This window comes from Amblyraja radiata, chromosome 28 (assembly GCF_010909765.2).
Source record: "Amblyraja radiata isolate CabotCenter1 chromosome 28, sAmbRad1.1.pri, whole genome shotgun sequence".
NCBI classification, from domain to species: domain Eukaryota; kingdom Metazoa; phylum Chordata; class Chondrichthyes; order Rajiformes; family Rajidae; genus Amblyraja; species Amblyraja radiata.
Genome location: NC_045983.1, coordinates 26615566 through 26634716, shown reverse-complemented (window position 1 = coordinate 26634716; position 19151 = coordinate 26615566). Strand labels below are relative to the sequence as shown.

Here is a 19151-nt window from a genome sequence, read left to right as displayed (position 1 = left end):
AGGGAAAACCCACGCAGGTCACGGGGAGAACGTACAAACTCCGTACAGACAAGCACCCGTTGTCAGGGTTGAACCTGGGTCTCTGGCGCTGTGAGGCAGCAGCTCTACCCGCTGCGCCACCGTGCCGTGTTTTGTTCTAGCAATACCATGATTTTCTTTAAAAATGCCCTCCCTATTTTCTGAAATGTGGCTCCATCTTTCTTCTTGCTCTGCAAACCTCGTCACCCTTCAAACTGCTTAAGATCTCTATATTCTCCCAATTCTGGCCTCTTCCATAACTCTGACATTGGTGCCCGGGGCTTCAAGTAAAAGCCCTGTCCCACTGTACGAGTTCATTCAAGAGTTCTCCCGAGTTTGCCCTGATTCGAACACGGGGATTTACGGTAATGGCCGCTCGTAGGTACTCGGGGCTCTCGTGGACATCTTTCAACATCTTCCCGAGTCTTCCCGAGCTTACCACGTTTCACGATTACCTGCCGTTAGCGTTACGAGCCGCTAAGAGATGTCTCGGAGCTCTGACGTACCCGCTAAGTACATTCTACGTGCTTCCACGAGTTTGATTTTTTTTTTAACTCGGGAGAGCTCTTGAATGAACTCATACAGTGGGACAGGGCTTTTAGACTCGCAGCCCTGAAGTTCCCTCTTGAAGGCTCTCTGACTCCTTTTAAACCTGAGTAAACATTTGCCTAAGTTTCTAATACAGGTGCACAACCTTTTATCCAAAATTCCGGAAACAGAAAAGCTCCGAAAATCGGACATTTTCGGTCCTGGAAAAAAGGGAGGGTATATTGCCCGGGAGAGTAGGAATCCCTAGACCTAGTACAGTGAGCGTCCACCGAGGGTCGCCCGGAGAGGTTCCGCTGTCACCTCTCCGGGTGACCCTCGGTGGACGCTCACTGAACTAGGTCTAGGGATTCACAAAAATGCTGGAGAAACTCCGCGGGTGCAGCAGCATCTATGGAGCGAAGGAAATAGGTAACGCTTCGGGCCGAAACCCTTCCTCAGACTGCCCTATCAGTCCCCCCTATCAGTCTGAGGAAGGGTTTCGGCAAAGGGAGGGGAGAGAAGGGAAAAGAGAGAGGAAGGATCTGCCGGACATGCTGTGTGTGTGTGTTTGTTTGGCGGAGCCTGAGGGGAGAAGGAGAGAAGAAGGGAAGGGAAGGAAGGGAGGGAGGGAGAGGTCCAGCGGCGGGAACGGATGCTTGGGTCCGGGCGTGAGCCGAGTCCGAGGTTTGTAAACGTTGCTGCAACCCCCGGCCCTCCGTGTATTGTTCACCGCGTCTTCCTGGAGAGAGGGGGGAGGGCGGGAGCTGAGGCTGTGTGCGTGAAGCACGGTGACTAGAGGGACGGGAGAGCTGCCCCGGGAGCGTGAGGGCACCTCCCCCTTCTCCATTCCCCCTCACACCCCCCTCCCCATCTACCCCTTTCTTCCCCCTCTACCTCTCTACTCTCTCTCGGCCCGCAGCGATCTGCCGGACATGCTGTGTGTGTGTGTGTGTGTGTTTGTTTGGCGGAGTCTGAGGGGAGAAACGCCGGCACTAAGAGCGAGCGAACGCGCGGACAGAACGGACAAAAGCAACGATCATAGGTCGGAATAGGTGACCAAAGATCTTTGTAGGTGACATTTCGGGTCGAGACCCCTCTTCTGACTGACTCAGGGGAAAGAGGAGCAAGAGCTATGGACGGTACTAAGGACAAGTGAATGGAAGATATGCCGATATCTCCCGTTTCCCTTTCCCTTGACTATCAGTCTGAAGAAGGGTCTCGACCCGGAATGTCTACCAACGCCGCTCTATGAACGTTGCTTTCGTCCGTCTGTCCACGCTTTCGCTCGCTCTTGGTGCCGGCGCTTCTCCCCTCATGGCAGCTATTGGAAAAGTCGACCCGAAATATCACCTATTTCCTCCTATTATCACGTGTTCCTCATCAGAGATGCAGCCTGATCCGCTGATTTACTCCAGCCTTTTGTGTCTGTCTTCGGTTTAATCAGCAGTATGTGCCGTTTAAAAAGTACAAGGCATGTGCCGTTTAAAAAGGAAGTGATAAAAAACATTTAACAACACCTAAACTGTTCCCCCGCAACGCTGTGAGAGGCATAACTGAAGTCGGGTCGGGGTTACTGAAATGACGGAGGTTACGCTCCGGTGCGGACTACGCGTCAGTTCATTGTATTTCGCAGGAGTGGACCATCTTGCGCGCTATAAGATCTTTGCTCCAATTGATTTGATTACTCTAGCGCGGGGCCCCCAATAGGCGCGGGGCCCAATTGGGAGAAATAGGCCCTATCGGCTAAAGGCCGGCCCTGACCGGGTAACTGCCGGGATCGAGGCGCAAACTCCTCGCGACCTTGCGGCCACGAGCCGAGCACTCTACCACTGAGCCACATGTTAAAATCTACGCTAAAAACCTTCCGTTCGGACTAAAACCGAAAAATCCAGAAATCCGAGAAGTGTCTGGTCCCAAGGCTTTCGGATAAAAGGTTGTGCACCTGTAATCATCAAGAAGCAAGGAACTGCAGATGATGGTTTGCACAAAGAGACACATGGTGCTGGAGTAACTCAGTGGGTCAGGCAGCATCTCTGGAGAACATGGGTAGGTGACGTTTCGGGACGGGTCTGAAGAAGGGTCCTGACCCAAAACATCACCTAACCATGTTCTCTAGTGATGCTGCCTGACCCACTGAGTTACTCCAGCACTTTGTGTCCTTTCTAATAATGGTCTTGCATGGCTTACTGTCAAACGTTATGTCAAAGAGTACTTGGGTACACAAAGTGCTCCATACAATGGGAGCAGAATTATACACCTACAGATTATTATTGTTTTTTACCAGTTTAGAAGAAGGTTAGTTAGACATGTTGAAGGTCACTAGAAGACAAGTGGCTAGTTGTATTTTCACTGTTTTCTTGGTTCACTGCAGCCCACGTTTTTAAACCACGGAATATTACTAACGTCAAAAAACACTCAGTGGTGGAGGAACTGACTGGGTCAGACCGCATCTGTGGAGGAATCTGGGGAGAAAGCAGGAATGGGGTACTGATTTAGGATGATCAGCCATGATCATATTTAATGGCGGTGCTGGCTTGAAGGGCCGAATGGCCTACTACTGCACCTATTTTGTATGTTTCGATGAGCCTGTCCATTCCCTCCGGAGCTGCTGCCTGACATGTTAAATCACTCCACCACTTGTGCAGTTTTTTTTTAAATAAACCGGCACCTGCAATTCCTTCTGTCTCACTCATCCTAACGTCTGTTGTTTAGGTTTCTTTTGGTTTTCTTCCTTTTCTTCCTTTTCCTTTACGGCTGAATCAATGGCATGCTTTGATTGTGTTGTGTTTATGATGAGCAAGATACGGAAAAAGGATTAAATGTTTTGAGGCTCAGATTGGGGAAAGATAACGGTGGTTGGGTCAGGTCATGCTTGGGTCAAGTAGTCATTTTATACCCAGGCACACATTCAACAGAGAACGCCTTGAGTGTATTTCTTGCACTGTAACAAATGACGAGCTGCTACCTCCTGGTGCGGAGAAGAGGAAAGATAAATAAGATTTGCATCAGCTAATCTCTTCAAGTCAGAGTCCAGCTGTGAGGTCCAATCTGAGACACAGCCTGTGGTCTCTCGCTGTCCAGCATCTCATAAAAGAGAATATTAACAAGGCTCTAGAAGGCAGCTTGGGGTCCTTTAGTGCAGTTGCTAATGGCGACAAATTCCGAGTCCAAGCTACGTCCGTTTACACAAAGTACTCAAGTGACAATGAAGATAGACACAATATGCTGGAGTAACTCAGGTGGTCTCTGGAAAAAAGAAATAGGTGACGTTTCGGGTCGGAACCCTTCTTCAGGGTAAAAGACGGAGAAGGCCGGCACAAAACAGGGCCAGCATGACTGACAATGAACTCTTTTGTGGAACAAAGTCTGTTTATGGCACTGTGCGTTAATGAGAGCCTAAAACTATTGGAATCCTAGTCCTCAGTTGAATAAGCTATTGACACTCATGGATTTCCAAAGGTTAAAGCTGAGTCTGACTCAGTTGGTCAGGATGCAGAAGGGAGGCAGGAAAATAGTGAACCATTGATCAGCAACGATTGAGGAGAGGAGAAGGAGAATGATCAGGTAAAGACAGAACATTAGAGTTGAGATGATTCATATCACAGTGGACTTGCATTCACAGGTGGCTGCATTGACACGAGCCAACTTGAGAGAAGTGGATTGAGTTGGTACTTGGTACATGCACAGATTGACACCAGTGACATTTTGATTTGACAGCGATTGCTCTGAAATTGGGTATTGTCAGTAAATCAGTGAATAGCTCTTGTCTGAGACTTTCTCTTTTTCCCTTTCAAAAAGAGGACGCGGATTTCGATTGCCATCATCGTCAATTGTGCATGTAATTGGACACTATTCACAGGAGGATTAATATCCCTTTACCTTTAACCTTGAAAAGCCATTCTACCTGTTAAGGCATCATGAGGCCACTAATTAATGCATGAGTTTGCGACTGGCTCCCTAGATCCCTGCCTCGATTTTTAATTCGTGAGGCGACACGTTTTTTCCCTCACCCAGAAGCTGACGGACAGATTAACTTGTGTTTTGGAAAGCAAAAAGGAAAACGAGGATGCTGTCAGGATTGGCTTGTTGGAAAATTAGATGAAATGCCATTGTCACTTGCTAAGGATTGCAGCGTTCAAGCGATAAGGGTTACATTTAATGAGAGGAAAGAGTCTCCTCACAGGGGAGGATGATTTCCTTGTGACAGGCTCGTTGGTGCTTTATCGCAGAGCCTGATACCGCTGTGCCCTGGCAGCTGCTGATAATGGATGATCAAGAGCAGCGGACCACTTCAGTCGGCGCACTGCTCGAAGAGACATCTTATCGCCCATTTCGACTGCGGGGACTGGGAAATAATTAGCAGCTAACGTGTGTCTTGCGAGCGGCAGTAAATCGGCCACGGCCGAGCACCACCACTGCTCCTTCCAATCCTGCCAGGCCGCCTCAGTCTTGGCCGAGAGAGAGAGTTGTGATTTACCCAGAGAGTTGTGAATCTGTGGAATTCTCTGCCACAGAAGGCAGTGGAGGCCAATTCACTGCATGTTTTCGAGAGAGAGTTGGATTTAGCTCTTGGGGCTAAAGGCATCAATGGGATATGGGGAGAAAGCAGGAACGGGGTACTGATTTTGGGTGATCAGCCGTGATCATATTGAATTGCGGTGCTGGCTCGAAGGGCCGCATGGCCTACTCCTGCACCTATTTTTTGTCTATGTTTCTAAGGCTTGGGGTTCAGAAGTTGCCCACATGAATGTAATGACTCCTTTAGTAATTGGGACTGAGAGGAATGGAAAAGCTGAACACGGATGAGAATTCTAGTGTCGACTCATAACGAGACTACTGAGAATCTGTTGCCTCGAAACGAGGTTGGTTTTGCCCTATTTTGGTATGCAAAATCAGCGTTACGTTTCGCTGTTGATTTGGATTCACGAAAATAGTGACGTGGTTCAAAAAGCCTTTGGAAAAAGCAGCAGGGTTTAGTTTAGAGATACCACACAGAAACAGGCCCTTCGGCCCACCAACCAGCGTTCCCAACACACTGTCCTACACACACTAGGGACGATTTACAATTATTCCAAGCCAATTAACCTACAAACCTGTACGTCTTTGGAGTGTGGGAAGAAACCGGAGATCCCAAAGAAAACACACACACACACAGGTCACGGGGAGAACGTACAAACTCCGGACAGACAAGCACCCATAGTCAGGATCGGACCCGGGTCTCTGGCGCTGTAAGACTGCGCCACAGTGCCACCCATGTTAGGGTGCCTTGACTTAACTGTGGTCCCTATAGAAGTCAGACGACAGCAATGTGCATTTTGGCCACATTGAGGAGAGGGGCTGCAGGCGAGAGGAGAGCTCCAAAATATCCTAGGGGCTCAGACGTCCTGACCAATGAAATGTATGCCAGAAGGATAAACGCTGGGAGATAACAAATAATCCTCAAGTCCCACCACGTTGCCTCGGATGTCTCCAGCGGGAATGAAAATCCGTGGGCAATGGAGCAACATCAGAAGAAATGTTGTTATCTGACGAGATGTCAAGATGAATTGCACATTATAAAGTCTGATCTCCCGTACAGACACTCTTATACACACTGGCTGTCACTCCATAGTGCCCCCATTTAAGGCAAGCATGTACTTAATAGTGCAGAGATATGTGGCACTTGTGTAGCAGCTGCTGGCATTACTGCAGAACCTGCCCCACCTGATCTGGAAAGGTTGTTGATCTCTGACCTACACAACTGCTTACCATGCTTGAGACGAGCCTGGATTACAGTTGTACACTGAATGATGCTCTCCCCCCTCAATATTTTAGTTTAGTTTAGAGATATACAGCGCGGAAACAGGCCCTTCGGCCCACCAAGTCCGCGCCGACCAGCGATCCCCGCGACTCCGACTACGGGTGCTGTCTGTACGGAGTTTGTACGTGCTCCCCGTAACCGAGTGGGTTTTCCCCGAGATCTTCGGTTTCCTCCCACACTCCAAAGACATACAGGTTTGTGGGGTTAATTGGCTTGGTATAAGTGTAAATTGTAAATTGTCCCTCGTGTGTGTGCAGGATAGTGTTAGTGTGCGGGGATCACTGGGCGGTGCGGACTCGGTGGGCCGAATGGCCTGTTTCCACACTGTATCTCTATACTAAACTCAACTAAACTAAACACCGAGTGCTGATGTGCCTGCTAATCACTTGTGCGGCACTTTGTGAAAGTCCTTCTGAAAATCAAGTACATCAGATCCACTGGTTTGTCTTTTCTATTCTTCTACGGTACAACCTCAAGAAAACCCGAATTGACTTGTGTAGCATTAGTGGACTGAACGGCCTGCTCCAGTTCATGGTCTCACAAGAGGCCGTAGATGCTGCAATCCAGAGCAAAACACAAAAGCTGGAGGAACGAAATGGGTCATGCAGCATTGAGGGGTGGAAATGGGCAGATGACGTTTCAAGTCAGAACTCTCCCAGCAGTCTGAAGAAGGGTCTTGCCACGCAACGTCCGTCTGAGCATTCCCTCCCCAGATGCTGCCTGACCTACTGAGTTCCTCCAGCACTTTGTGTTTTGCTGGTCTGATGACTTCCCTTTCGTAAATCTCTGCCGACTCTCCCCTATTTCGTTATTCTTTTTAATGTTGTGTAGCTACTTCCTTAATGATAGATTCCATCAATTTCCCAGCTGACCCTTCTTCAGGGTCACGACCCAATATGTCACCTACCCATGTTCTCCAGGGATGCTGACTGACCTGCTGAGTTACTCCAGAACTTTGTCTTTTTTTTGTAAACCTGCGCCTGCAGTTCGTTGTTTCTACATGTTCCCTTCATGTTTGGCTGATTGGCCTGCAGTGCCCTCTTTTACTTTCCCCTCCTTTCTTAAACATTTTGCTACTTACCAATCTGTGCAAAGTATTCTGGAATATCTGGAATTCTGGAAGATAACAAGAAATGCATTCACGTATCCTCCTTTCCCACCTCCTTCAAACACTTGGGTACAGAAATTGGCGCTGCTCAATCCATTTTAAAAGCTTTTCATTGTACCTCGGCACACGTGACAATAAACTGAACTGATATCTAGGCTCTTGTCTCTTGTGTTTGGTGGGCTTTTATTCCAAATGTGTTTCACTTAAAAGATGACAGGAGACACTGCAGATGTTGGAATCTCGAGCAAAATACAAAGTGCTGGAGGAACTCAGCGGGTCAGGTCAGGCAGCATCGGTGGAGGTCAGGCTGATAAAGTGAGTGTCATAACCGCAAATGCCATCCGTCTAGTTCTCAGCATGGACACCGCCTGACCCACTGAGTTTCCCCTGCAGTTGGTATTTTTGCTTAAAAGATATTGAACTGTTATGCAGTGAGAGATGAAAGACCATCGAGGAGTTTACTGCAATTGTGATTTCAAAAGAAACTTTTCTCAAACTTTAGCAAGCTTTACTGTTGGAATGGAGTAATCTGAGTTCATGTGGAAATGTTAGTACAGTGGATGCAAGTAGCCACCGAGTTCAGTTTATAGTGAGGAGGAAAGCGTGGGTGGGTGATGAAACTATGAACATATTACATAGTCTGCAAGCAGATGTTTCAGTGTGCCTTGTGAATGACATGCATTAAATGGGGCCACTTGATGACAGCTTGAGGTTTCAATAAAAAGAATTCACATTCACGGTGAAGGAAGTTTAGTTTTTCTAGTTTAATTGGAGATACAGCGCATAAACCGCCCCTTCGGCCAACCGAGTCTGCGCTGACCAGCGATCCCCGCAGATTAACGCTATCCTACACACGTTAGGGACAAGTTAACACTTATACCAAGCATATTAACCTACAAACCTGTACGTCTTTGGAGTGTGGGAGGAATCCAATGATCCTGGAGAAAACCCACGCAGGTCACGGGGAGAACGTACAAACTCCGTACAGACAAGCACCCCAATAGTCAGGATTGAACCCAGGTCTCTGGCGCTGTAAGGCAGCAACTCCATTGCTGCACCACCGTGCCACCCCCTAGTATAAGGTGCATTCCACGAGGTTAAAAGAAATGGTGGAATTTGCATCGTTGGATCTGCAATGTGTTTTCCAAATCCAACATGCTGCATGTCCGTGGAGCTGTTCAGGGAAAGAAAAAGGGTTGAAAGTGTTTTAAGTTTGGGTTTATTGTAGCGTGTACCGTGGTTTAGTGAAAAGCTTTATGCTATGCAATCATATAGAATGATATTATACATAAATACAATCAAGGCAAACTCAAGTACAAGAGGGAGGGTGAAGGAAAGGTACAGAGTGCAGAGTATAAATCTCAGCATAGTAACGCAATAGTCCCAGAGACAGATTGCAATGTCCGTAATGAGATGGAGAAGAATCGGAGAGTGTGCAAGCTTATGGGAGGACTGTTCAGAAAGAAGGCTGGTAACAGAATGGAGAAGCTGCTCCTGAGTCTGTTTGAGTCATTAGTTAAACCAAAATATAACATTATATTTTTACGCTCCATGTTTGGACATTGGTTTTAAGCACACGTTCATGGAATAAATGGTCTGCAAAATAGAGTTTTTAAACAAATGCTCTGGCTCTATCTTGTGGAGAGTTAAAGTAACTGCATTAAAATATTCTTTATTTTCTAAAGATTCTAAATTGGTAAATGCTTCAGATTTCACAATCTTAATTTTTCCCTTTTTTTCTCTGTTCTGCTCCAGGTTTCGGATGCTACTTCGGAGAAACTTTTCAACACGACCACGAGCAAAGGTAGGACCCATCCCACCCTCTCCCCTGAAGATGAGACGCAAAATGCTGGAGCAACTCAGCAGGGGGACAGGCAGCATCTCTGGAGAGATGGAATGGGTGACGTTTCCCCAAAGGGTCTCGACTCGAAACGTCACCCGTTCCTTCTCTCCAGAGAGTTGCCTGTCCCCCCCCCCCCCCCCCCCCCCCCACCCCCCCCCCCCCCCCACCACTGAGTTACTCCAGCATTTTGTGTCCACCCTCTCCCTGGTTGTCTCCTGTACAGGCCTCCTGACCTTGAGCCCTATGCAAAGTGGCACTTTTAAGTTGCTAATTGCAGCGAAAAGCTTTTAGCTTTTTGAGTATCCCATTTTTGGTTTGCATCCAGCATGAAAGAGGGCGACCAGTGAATCAACATTCCTAATTCACTGCCGGTAACCAGGGAGAAAGGCTCTCTGGTTGTCGAAGCAAAGGATGATTGATTAACAAAAGGTCCTTTACTCTTGCCCGGGCTTTCTTTCTGGATTTGAATGTATTTCCCACATTCTCATCTTTGTTAACTCGTACAGTTTGATTTGTGCCATCCATTTAGTTGTGAATAGCCAAGCTTGACAGAGGTTCTTTATCTGCTTGCAACTTTTTGAGGTGATCTTTGTTCCTGTGATAGGATTAAGGTTTCTTTGTGGAGCCTTAAATCAACAGCAGCTTTTTTTTGTTTATATATCTAAAAACATTGCCAGGAAACACAACACAAATAGTTCTTTGATATATCTCCCTCTGCCCTAATTTCCATGAAAAGAACCTCATTTTCGCTCCTCTGGAGTGTTTTCTCCTTGCCATATGTTAATTTGTGTTGCCAGCACAAGTGAGAAGAGATAGATGTTAATGCAGGTGTCGGTGCCTTGGGCACTTGGTATTTTTGGAGAGAAGGAATGGGTGATGTTTCGGACTGTTTTGTTCTGGGGAATTTGCATTCACTCTACTAAACATCGAAGAAATCCCTTCCTGAAAGGGGTCTTTTGGGGAAGAAATGATCTGAATAGCAACTTCAGGGCAGGTGCATGAACCAAACGTGTGTGTGATGTGTCCTTGGTGTCAGATGCCGAGTGTATTTAAACTTCTTGCAAACGTGAGGAATACTTTCTTGTGTGATGTTCTCTTTAAAGATGTTTATATCCGACTGCCATTATATCTGTGACTTTCATTCAAGATTGTATGAAATATTGTGACATTCTCATTTTAAAATGCATGAGTGGAGGAGAAAGGATCTCATTTTGTGTTAACCTTGATTCTACCTTACAATGTTTCCAGTAGATCTAATTCGGTAACATTCATGTTGCTCATCCCCATTTTTTAAAATTACTTTTTAAATTCTTTTTATATCACTGTGTCCAAAATATTTCAAATTGGGAACTTGAGAGAGGTTTAGTTTAATTTAGTTTAGAGATACAACGAGGAAACAAGCCCTTCGGCCCACACCGACCAGCGATCCCCGCGCGTTAACACTATCCTGCACACACTGGGGTTGATTTTTACATTTACCAAGCCAATTAACCTACAAATCCGTGCATCTTTGGAGTGTGGGAAGAAACCGAAGATCTCGGAGACCACGCAGGTCACGGGGAGAACGTACAAGCTCCGTACAGACAGCACTCTCAAGATTGAACCCGGGTCTCCGGCGCTGTACCACCAACTCTACCGCTGCGCCACCGTGCCGCCCTTGAAAAGACAGAGGAATAGTATTAGGCCAGGCAGCCCATCCAGTCTACTCCGCTATTCAAGCATGGTTGATCTAACCTTCCCTTAACTCCATTCTTCTGCCTTCTTCCAAGAACCTTTGACGCCCTTTCTAATCAAGAACCTATCGATCTCTGCTTTAGAAATACCCAATGCCTTGTCCTCCACAGATATCTGTAGCAATGAATTCCAATGTATTTAAATATTTTAGTTAATCAAATGCTAATCAAAACTGGAATCTCAATCTTAGTTCTACATTAGCTTTTCTGTTGCAGGCAGACTTTCATTCTGGGACATTCCTTTGAAGTCTTGTCCAAGTTACTGTTGTTTATGCCTGAGCTGAAACTGTACGTTTAAGTAGGCTATGTAGTTCATAAGTTCTCGGAGCAGAATTAGGCCATTCTGCCCAAGTCTACTCCGCCTTTCAAACATGGCTGATCTATTTTTCCCTCTCAAACCCATTCTCCTGCCTTCCCCCCATAACCCCTGACGCCCGTACTAATCAAGAATCTATCCACATACAAGAAGGAACTGCAGATGCTGGTTGTAAACCAAATATAGACACAAAAAGGTTGAGTAACTCAGCGGGAAAGGCAAAATAACCTCATTTTCTCTCCTCTCTCCTGCCATATGTTCATTTGTGTTGCCAGCACGAGTGACAAGAGATAAATGTTAATGCAGGTGTCGGTGTCTTGGGCACTTGGTATTTATGGAGAGAAGGAATGGGTGATGTTTCGGGTCGAGACCCTTCTTCAGACTATCTCTGCCTTAAAAATATCCATTGACTTTGCCTCCACAGCCTTCGGTGGCAATGAATTCCACAGATTTCCCACCCTCTAACTAAAGAAATTGCTCCTCATCTCCTTTCTGAAGGTACATGCTTTTATTCTGAGGGTATGGCCCTCTGGTCCTGGACTCTCCCACTAGTGGAGACATCCTGTCCACATCCATTCTATTTGGGCCTTTCACTATTAAGGCCAAGATCACAACGATCACGGGATATTGTCAAGCTTGAAAGGGTTCAGAGAAGTTTACGAGGATGTTGCCAGGATTAGAGGATCTGAGCTATTGGCAGGGGTTGAGTAGGCTGGGAGGAAATTGAGTCTGGGACTATCCCAACGTTTAAGAAAAAGTTAGACAGGTACATGGATAGGACTAGTTTGGAGGGATATGGACCAAACACAGGCAGGTGGGACTAGTGTAGCTGGGACTTGTTGGCCGGTGTGGGTAAGTTGGGCCTGTTTCCACACTGTATTACTCTTATGACTCTATAAAGCACTGCACTGCATTAAAACAGTCAAGATTGCAAGCCAGTTACTGGTGTGTGACTGTGTCTCCCGGACATATATTAAAGGTTCGACCTGGTGGTTTGACCTTGAAGATGTAAGTTTGTTTCTTTGCCCTAGTTCGGTTTGAGAGTTCTTTTGAAAAGGTCTTCTCCAGCCTTGCTGCCTTCTTCTTGCAAGAAAGGTCATCAATCAATCAATCTGCCCTTGGCGGCTGATGGCAGTTGGAGAACTGATGGTCGCCATTGGGACTTTTGCCATGTGCTACAGTTAATTGTCAGGCTCTCTCAGCCAGCTTAGTAATTAATACGTTTTAGCCAAAGGGAGATATTTGCTATTCCCTTTAATTCATGTTTTAAATTAATTTCTTTTCCGAGGCAATGTCTGACTGCACCGTGTCTGAAATATGGTTCTTTATGCTTTTTTTTATCACCGTTTATATCACTGAGCTGTCTGTTTAATACAGACTTCCATGTTCTTTAAGAGGACCACATTAAGAATTTCTCATCTCCAACGAGGCATTTTTACTACCTTAATGATGACACTAAATTTTGAAATTATCCTCTCTGGCCTAGAACGTGGGATTGAATTTAGTTAAGTCGCCTGAATAATAATCTTCGGATTCTCATTATTACCGTAGTTACATTGAACGTATCTTTGTTGGCGAGACCGAACGTTGGCTCGGCAACCGTTTCGTTGAACACTTACGTTCAGTCTGCCTCGGCCTACGGAAACTCCCGGTTGCTGACCATGTTAACTCCTCTTCCCGTTCCCACACTGACCTTTCAGTCCCGGGCGTCCTCCACTGCCAGTGCGGCCACACGTAAATTGGAGGAACAACACCTCATATTCCGCTTGGGAATCGTACAACCCAATGGTATAAACCAGGGGTTGACAACCTAAGGCCCGCGGGCTGGATCCGGCCCGTAACCCGAAATCTTCCGGCCCACAGACGTATTTCTTTTCAATTCGTTTTCACAACCTGGGGACTGTAGCCAGTCCCGGGGCACGCGAGCTGATCTGGGAACTGCAGCTCGTCCCGGGGCACACAGGTGACCTGGGCGCTACAGCCAGTCCCGGGGCAGACGAGCCAACCTGGGAACTACAGCCAGTCCTGCAGAACGCGAGGGACCTGGGAACTGCAGCCAGTCTTGGGGCATGCGAGGGACCTGGGAACTGCAGAAAACGAATTGAAAAATACGTGAAAACCAATGCGAAAAACAACACCACGTATCATACTATAGCGACAGATGTGGCCCGCCATCCGCTCCCAGACATGGGTCCTGGCCCCTATGCAGAACAAGGTTGCCGACCCCTGGTATAAACATTGAATTCTCTCATTTTAAGTCACTTCTACTTACACTTACTCCCCTGCCCTCCTTCCTTGTCCCCTTTCTTCACACTAGTCATTTTACCAGTTCCACTGTTTTCCTCTAGAGATCACACCTTCCCTCAACAACAATGGGCCTATGAGGCAACATCCTGCCTGAGGTCACTTGTAGCCGGCCTCCATTGCTCCTGGTCTTTTCTCGCCTCTAGCTCTTCAACCCCTCCTCCCCCTACTTTCAGCCTGAAGAAGGGTCCCGGACCCGAAACGTCAGCCATCCTTTTTCTCCAGAGATGCTGGCTGCCTGACCCACTGAGTGACACCAGCACTTTGTGTCTATCTTTGGTATAAACCAGCATCTGCAGTTCCTTGATTCCACATTCAACTGTATCTATGTTGCCCAAAGTCTAGAATAGTTCTGATCATTCCATTCCATAGTTTCGATCTGGCATCCATATAGTTTCCCTTTGTAAAAAGAAAAAAATGGGCCAATGTATATTTGATTAGCACAAATGATTTAAAGTTGAGAATTTTTACAACATTCCACCTCACTGCCCATCTTGCTGGAATCTGTGGGTTACATCTGAGCTGGTGTAGTTTGCTTTCAATGTGGAATAAACTGAGATGCATAAATTATGCTGAAATGTTGGAACTAAATATAAAGCAGTGTAAATAATAAAAACATGAAGCGAAACCGGGAAACAATGGGGGCACTCAGAAAGTTGGGCACAGCACCCATGGAGGGAACTCATAACACTCCAGGCTTAACATAACCTTTGTGCAGCACTGCCAGGTTTGATGAAAGGCCTTATCCAACGATGTTCCATTATTTGGAATCTCTCAAGTTGTCATTGGAGGTACCATGAAACGAACATTCCTGACTTCAAATGCCAAAAAACCCAAATTGAAGCTGCATTTAGTCTTCAGGGCTAATTCTGACCAGGGAGGCTTGTATGGGATAAATATTGTATGGTTTAGGAAAGAATAATGCTTCTTGAAAGCTAGGCTTAAAAGCTGGCTACAGGAAAGCATGAATAAGTTATGTGCACCTTTGCAGGGGCAGGGCAAGCAGTCAAAAGGTTTTAGATTCAGTTTAGAGATACAGCATGGAATCAGGCCCACCGAGTCCACACCGACCAGTGATCCCCACACATTAACGCACGCCGACACACACTAGGGACAACTTACACTTATATGAAGTATACAAACACCCGAGCCAATTAACCTACAAACTTGTACGTCTTTGGAGTGTGGGGGGAAACCGAAGATCTCGGGAAAAAACCCCACAGGGCCACGGGGAGGACGTACAAGCTCCGTACAGACAGCACCCGTAGTCGGGATCGAAGCGCTTTAAGGCAGCAACTCTACCGCTGCGCCACCGTGCCGCCCATGGTATGTGGGAGGTCCCTCATCTTTTTTTCTGGCCTGGATTCACAGGGTTTTTCTGCACTTGACGAAAACAAATTCAAATAGAAGAATATAAATCGGAGTGCAAAATGGAATTTCTTTGCGACAAATTAGAATTTGTCAATCTCACAAAATATTCAGCTTAAATGAAGCAGGCTCATTTACATATTCACAGCACAAAGTGGGAATACGTAGTGATGAGGGCACAATTTGAAGATAGAAAAGTGATCCAAGCGCATTGCCAACAATCTGGTAGTTGCGTTACAATGTGAAAAGGTGTGAGGTGTCCACCTGAAATAGCGATTGCAAGGTGAGAGATTCAAAGGGACCTCAAGTCATTTAAAGCCAATATGACAAGGGAAAAGGTAATTGGGGAGGCAAGCGGTATGTTAGTCTTTACTGCAAGAGCAGCACGGTGGCACAGCGGTAGAGATGCTGCCTCACAGCGCCAAGGACCCAGGTTTACTCCTGACCACGGGTGCTGTCTGTACGGAGTTTGTACGTTCTTCCCGCCGTGACCAGCGTGGGTTTTCTCTGAGATCTTCGGTTTCCTCCCACACTACAAAGAGGTTTGTAGGTTAATTCGCTTGGTAAAATTGTAAAAATTGTCCCTACTGTGTGTAGGATGGTGCTAGTGTGCGGGGATCGCAGGTCAGCATGGACTCGGTGGGCCGAAGGGCCTGTTTCCACGCTGTATCTCTAAACTAAACTAAAAAAGGACCCGAGTGCAAGATTAAGGATGTCTTAGTGTAGAAACAAAACAAATTCAGAAGCTGGTTAATACACAAACAGACACAAAGTTCGGTAGTAACTCAGCAGGTCAGGCAGCATCTCTGGAAAACATGGATAGGTAACGTTTTGGGTCCGTGCTCCCATTTCTCACAGCATGTTTTTGGAGTAAGTTGCCAATATTACATCATATAAAAACTTGGGGGAACACTCTTGTCTCTGGGAAACCATTTGGTGAGACGTGGCAATGAATCCGCTGCTCTTGTAAAACCTCCCACTGCTAGCTACTCTTGCCAGCATAATTACAGGTAAGATAGACACAAAATACTGGAGTAACTCAGCGGGGCAGGTAGCATCTCTGGAGTGAAGGAATGGGTGACATTTCGTGTCAAGACCCTTCTTCAGACTGAGCCATCCCTTCTCTCCAGAGATGCCGTCCGTCCCGCTGAATTGCTCCAGCATTTTGTGCCTTATCTTCGGTGTAAACCAGCATCTGCAGTTCCTTTCTACACTATAGTCACAGGTAACATTAGATTTAGATTAGATTCCTTTATTGTCATTCAGACCTTTCGGTCTGAACGAAATTTTGTTTCCCTGCAGTCATACATATAATAAAAAATGACAAAAACACACAATCAACACAAATTTAACATCCACCACAGTGAGTTCACCAAACACCTCCTCACTGTGGTGGAAGGCAAAATCTTAAAGTCTCTGTCTCTTCCCTCTTTGTTCTCCCGAGGCGATCCAGGCTCCAGATGTTGTGACCCCACCGGGTGATGGTAAATCCCGCGGCTCAACCGTGCTCCGCGAACGGGCCGGTTCAAACTCCGCGGGTGGTCGCTGCCGCCGCCACAGCTCCGAGGCCACGTTTTAACATCCACGTGCAGTGTTTAGTTTGAAGGGAGGGGGGGGGGGCGTTGTAATAAGCTGATAGCGTTTAGGCACAAAGATTGATGGGCAGGTGTAAACAAGCTGAGCTTCTTCTGTCTGTTGCTTCACATATTTGTTCTACGCCCCAATTCCATGCTTCCTTGGGCCTGAATACACAGTGAAATTGCACGCCAGATGCTGCGTCTACTCTACCCACCCCTCTGCCAGAGCAATCATAGTAATTATAACATCAACCAACACACAGAGCCATGACTTAAACATTGCCTTCATTGGGATCAGTTGCTGACGTTGATGAAATTGAACAAGCTGGCTTTTCGAAGCGACGTTAAAACTAGCTATTTAAAAATCAATTGTTATTTAGCTCTCTGTGCACAGATCACTGTTGAAATAACTAATTTTATTCAGCAGTTTACAGTATAGAGCATTCAACGAAACCTTCAATTAGCTGGTATTTATTCAGCATTAACAGTAATTATAGGCCCACAATCTCTTGCCCACAGATGTGTCAACATTTGGCATCAAATCCAATCATTCCAATGAAATAGAGAAAGTTCAGCGAGCATCAATTAACAGATCAATTAGTACAAATGAAAAGTGTTGGGTAATCATTTGTTTGCTTAAATTACAATAATAAAAATGCAGCACCCTGTGTCGAAGGCTTGTATTCAATTAAGGATCAGATCCATACGGCCTGTAACCTGTCGAAGGCAAAGCAATTATTTATGCAATTGTCCTTTCAATTCCATTGCATTCCACTTGCCTGTGCCCCAATGATCTACCTGAATCTGTGCCCTAAATCTAATCGGTTAACTATCTACTAGTATCTACTGGTCTGCGTTCTATTAGAGTAGGTTCCAAGGTGGCATAGTGGCACAGCTGGTAGAGCTGCTGCCTCACAGGTCCAGAGACCCGGGTTCGATCCTGACTTTAGACTCTAGAGATACAGCGTGGAAGCAGGCCCCTCGGCCCACGGAGTCCGCGCCGACTAGCTATCACCCCTTACACTAGCACTATTCTACACACGAGGGACAATTTACAATTTACAGAAACCAATTAACCTACAAACCTGTAAGTCTTTGGAGTGTGGGGGGGCCTGGAGCAACCGGAGAAAAACCCACGCGGTCACAGTAACACTGTGCAAAAACAGCATTTGTGGCCAGGATCGAACCCGAGTCTCTGGCGCTGTAAGGCAGCAACTCTACCCCTGTGCCATTGTGCTGCCCCATTCTTTTACCAATGACATTAAGTTAGGTGATCCAGTTCCCAATCCAGATACCAAGCTGCCAAGTACCACCGGCTACCAGGACAGGTATCTCATCTTTTCTGATATGCATCCTGCTTTTGATTACTGCATCCCTGATATCCCGTGTCATGGCCTCATTTCCCCTGATCTGCGGAGGGAGGGTGTGAATCAGTTCCTCCTTGTCTGGTTTGATTTAGAGATGCAGCGGGGAAACAGGTCCTTCAGCCCACCTCGTCCACGCTGACGAGTGATCGCCCGTACACCAGTTCTATCCTACACACACTGGGGACGATTTACAGAAGTCAATTAACCTACAAACCTGTGCAATGTGGGAGAAAACCAGAGCACCCGGACAAAACTCACGCAGTTCCAGGGAGAACGTACAAACTCCGTACAGACAGCGCCCGTAGTCAGGATTGATCCTGGGTCTGTGGCACTCTGCCGCTGCACCACTGTGCCGCCCAGTGCGGCAAAAATGCAAAAATGATTTCACGACAATTATAAGGAAAAGGTATATGCTCCCATTCTCTGAGGATATCAGTGGCGAACTTGTGCATAAATATATGAGCAGCCACTCGACTTGTATCTGCTGGATATTCACCACGGGCATTTTGTGCTAATTGCTTTATAATTTGGCTAATCGCGACTGTCAAGATAAAAGAGACTCGATGTTCGATGGGTAACAGCACAGAAGGAGACCATTTAGCTCAAGTACGTGTCAGAGCATCGAACCACTGGAATAAATAATTAAGAGAGCTTGAAACGATGTTTGCATCAGCCAAGCGGAGCCAAGGTAGACCAGCTCACTGCAGACAGAAGCAACTGTTTGCCAGTTCACTCTTCTGTGTGAAGGATCATGCGCCAGGCAATACGGCAGAAACAAGCGCTAAGCTGCGACACAATGGGAGAATGGGCACCTCGGTGGCGCAGCGGTAGAATTGCCGCCTTACAGCGCTTACAGCGCCAGAGACCCAGGTGCAATCCCAACTATGGGTGCTGACTGTACGGCGTTTGTACGCTCTCCCCGTGACCGCGTGGGTTTTCTCCGAGATCTTCGGTTTCCTCCCACGCTCCAAAGACGTACAGGTTTGTAGGTAAATTGGATTGGTCAATGTAAAAATTGTCCCCAGTGTGTGTAGACTAGTGTTAATACACGGAGATCGCTGGTCGGCGTGGACCCAGTGGGCTGAAGGGCCTGTTTGCCGTGCTGTATCTCTAAACTAAACTGAACTAGAAATATACAGATGTCTTCTTTTAAATTCCAGATCATTTGCTTTGCCCTGCCTTCCCCATC

At 46.7% G+C, this 19151-nt stretch overlaps 1 protein-coding gene across 1 annotated transcript in view; it reads left to right on the top strand.

The window, feature by feature from the left end:
* auts2 (activator of transcription and developmental regulator AUTS2) overlaps positions 1–19151 on the top strand; it is a 1005438-nt gene that overhangs the window by 869916 nt on the left and 116371 nt on the right. The window contains 1 exon segment of the mRNA XM_033046152.1: positions 9210–9258. Coding sequence (XP_032902043.1) covers positions 9210–9258 — 49 coding nt within the window.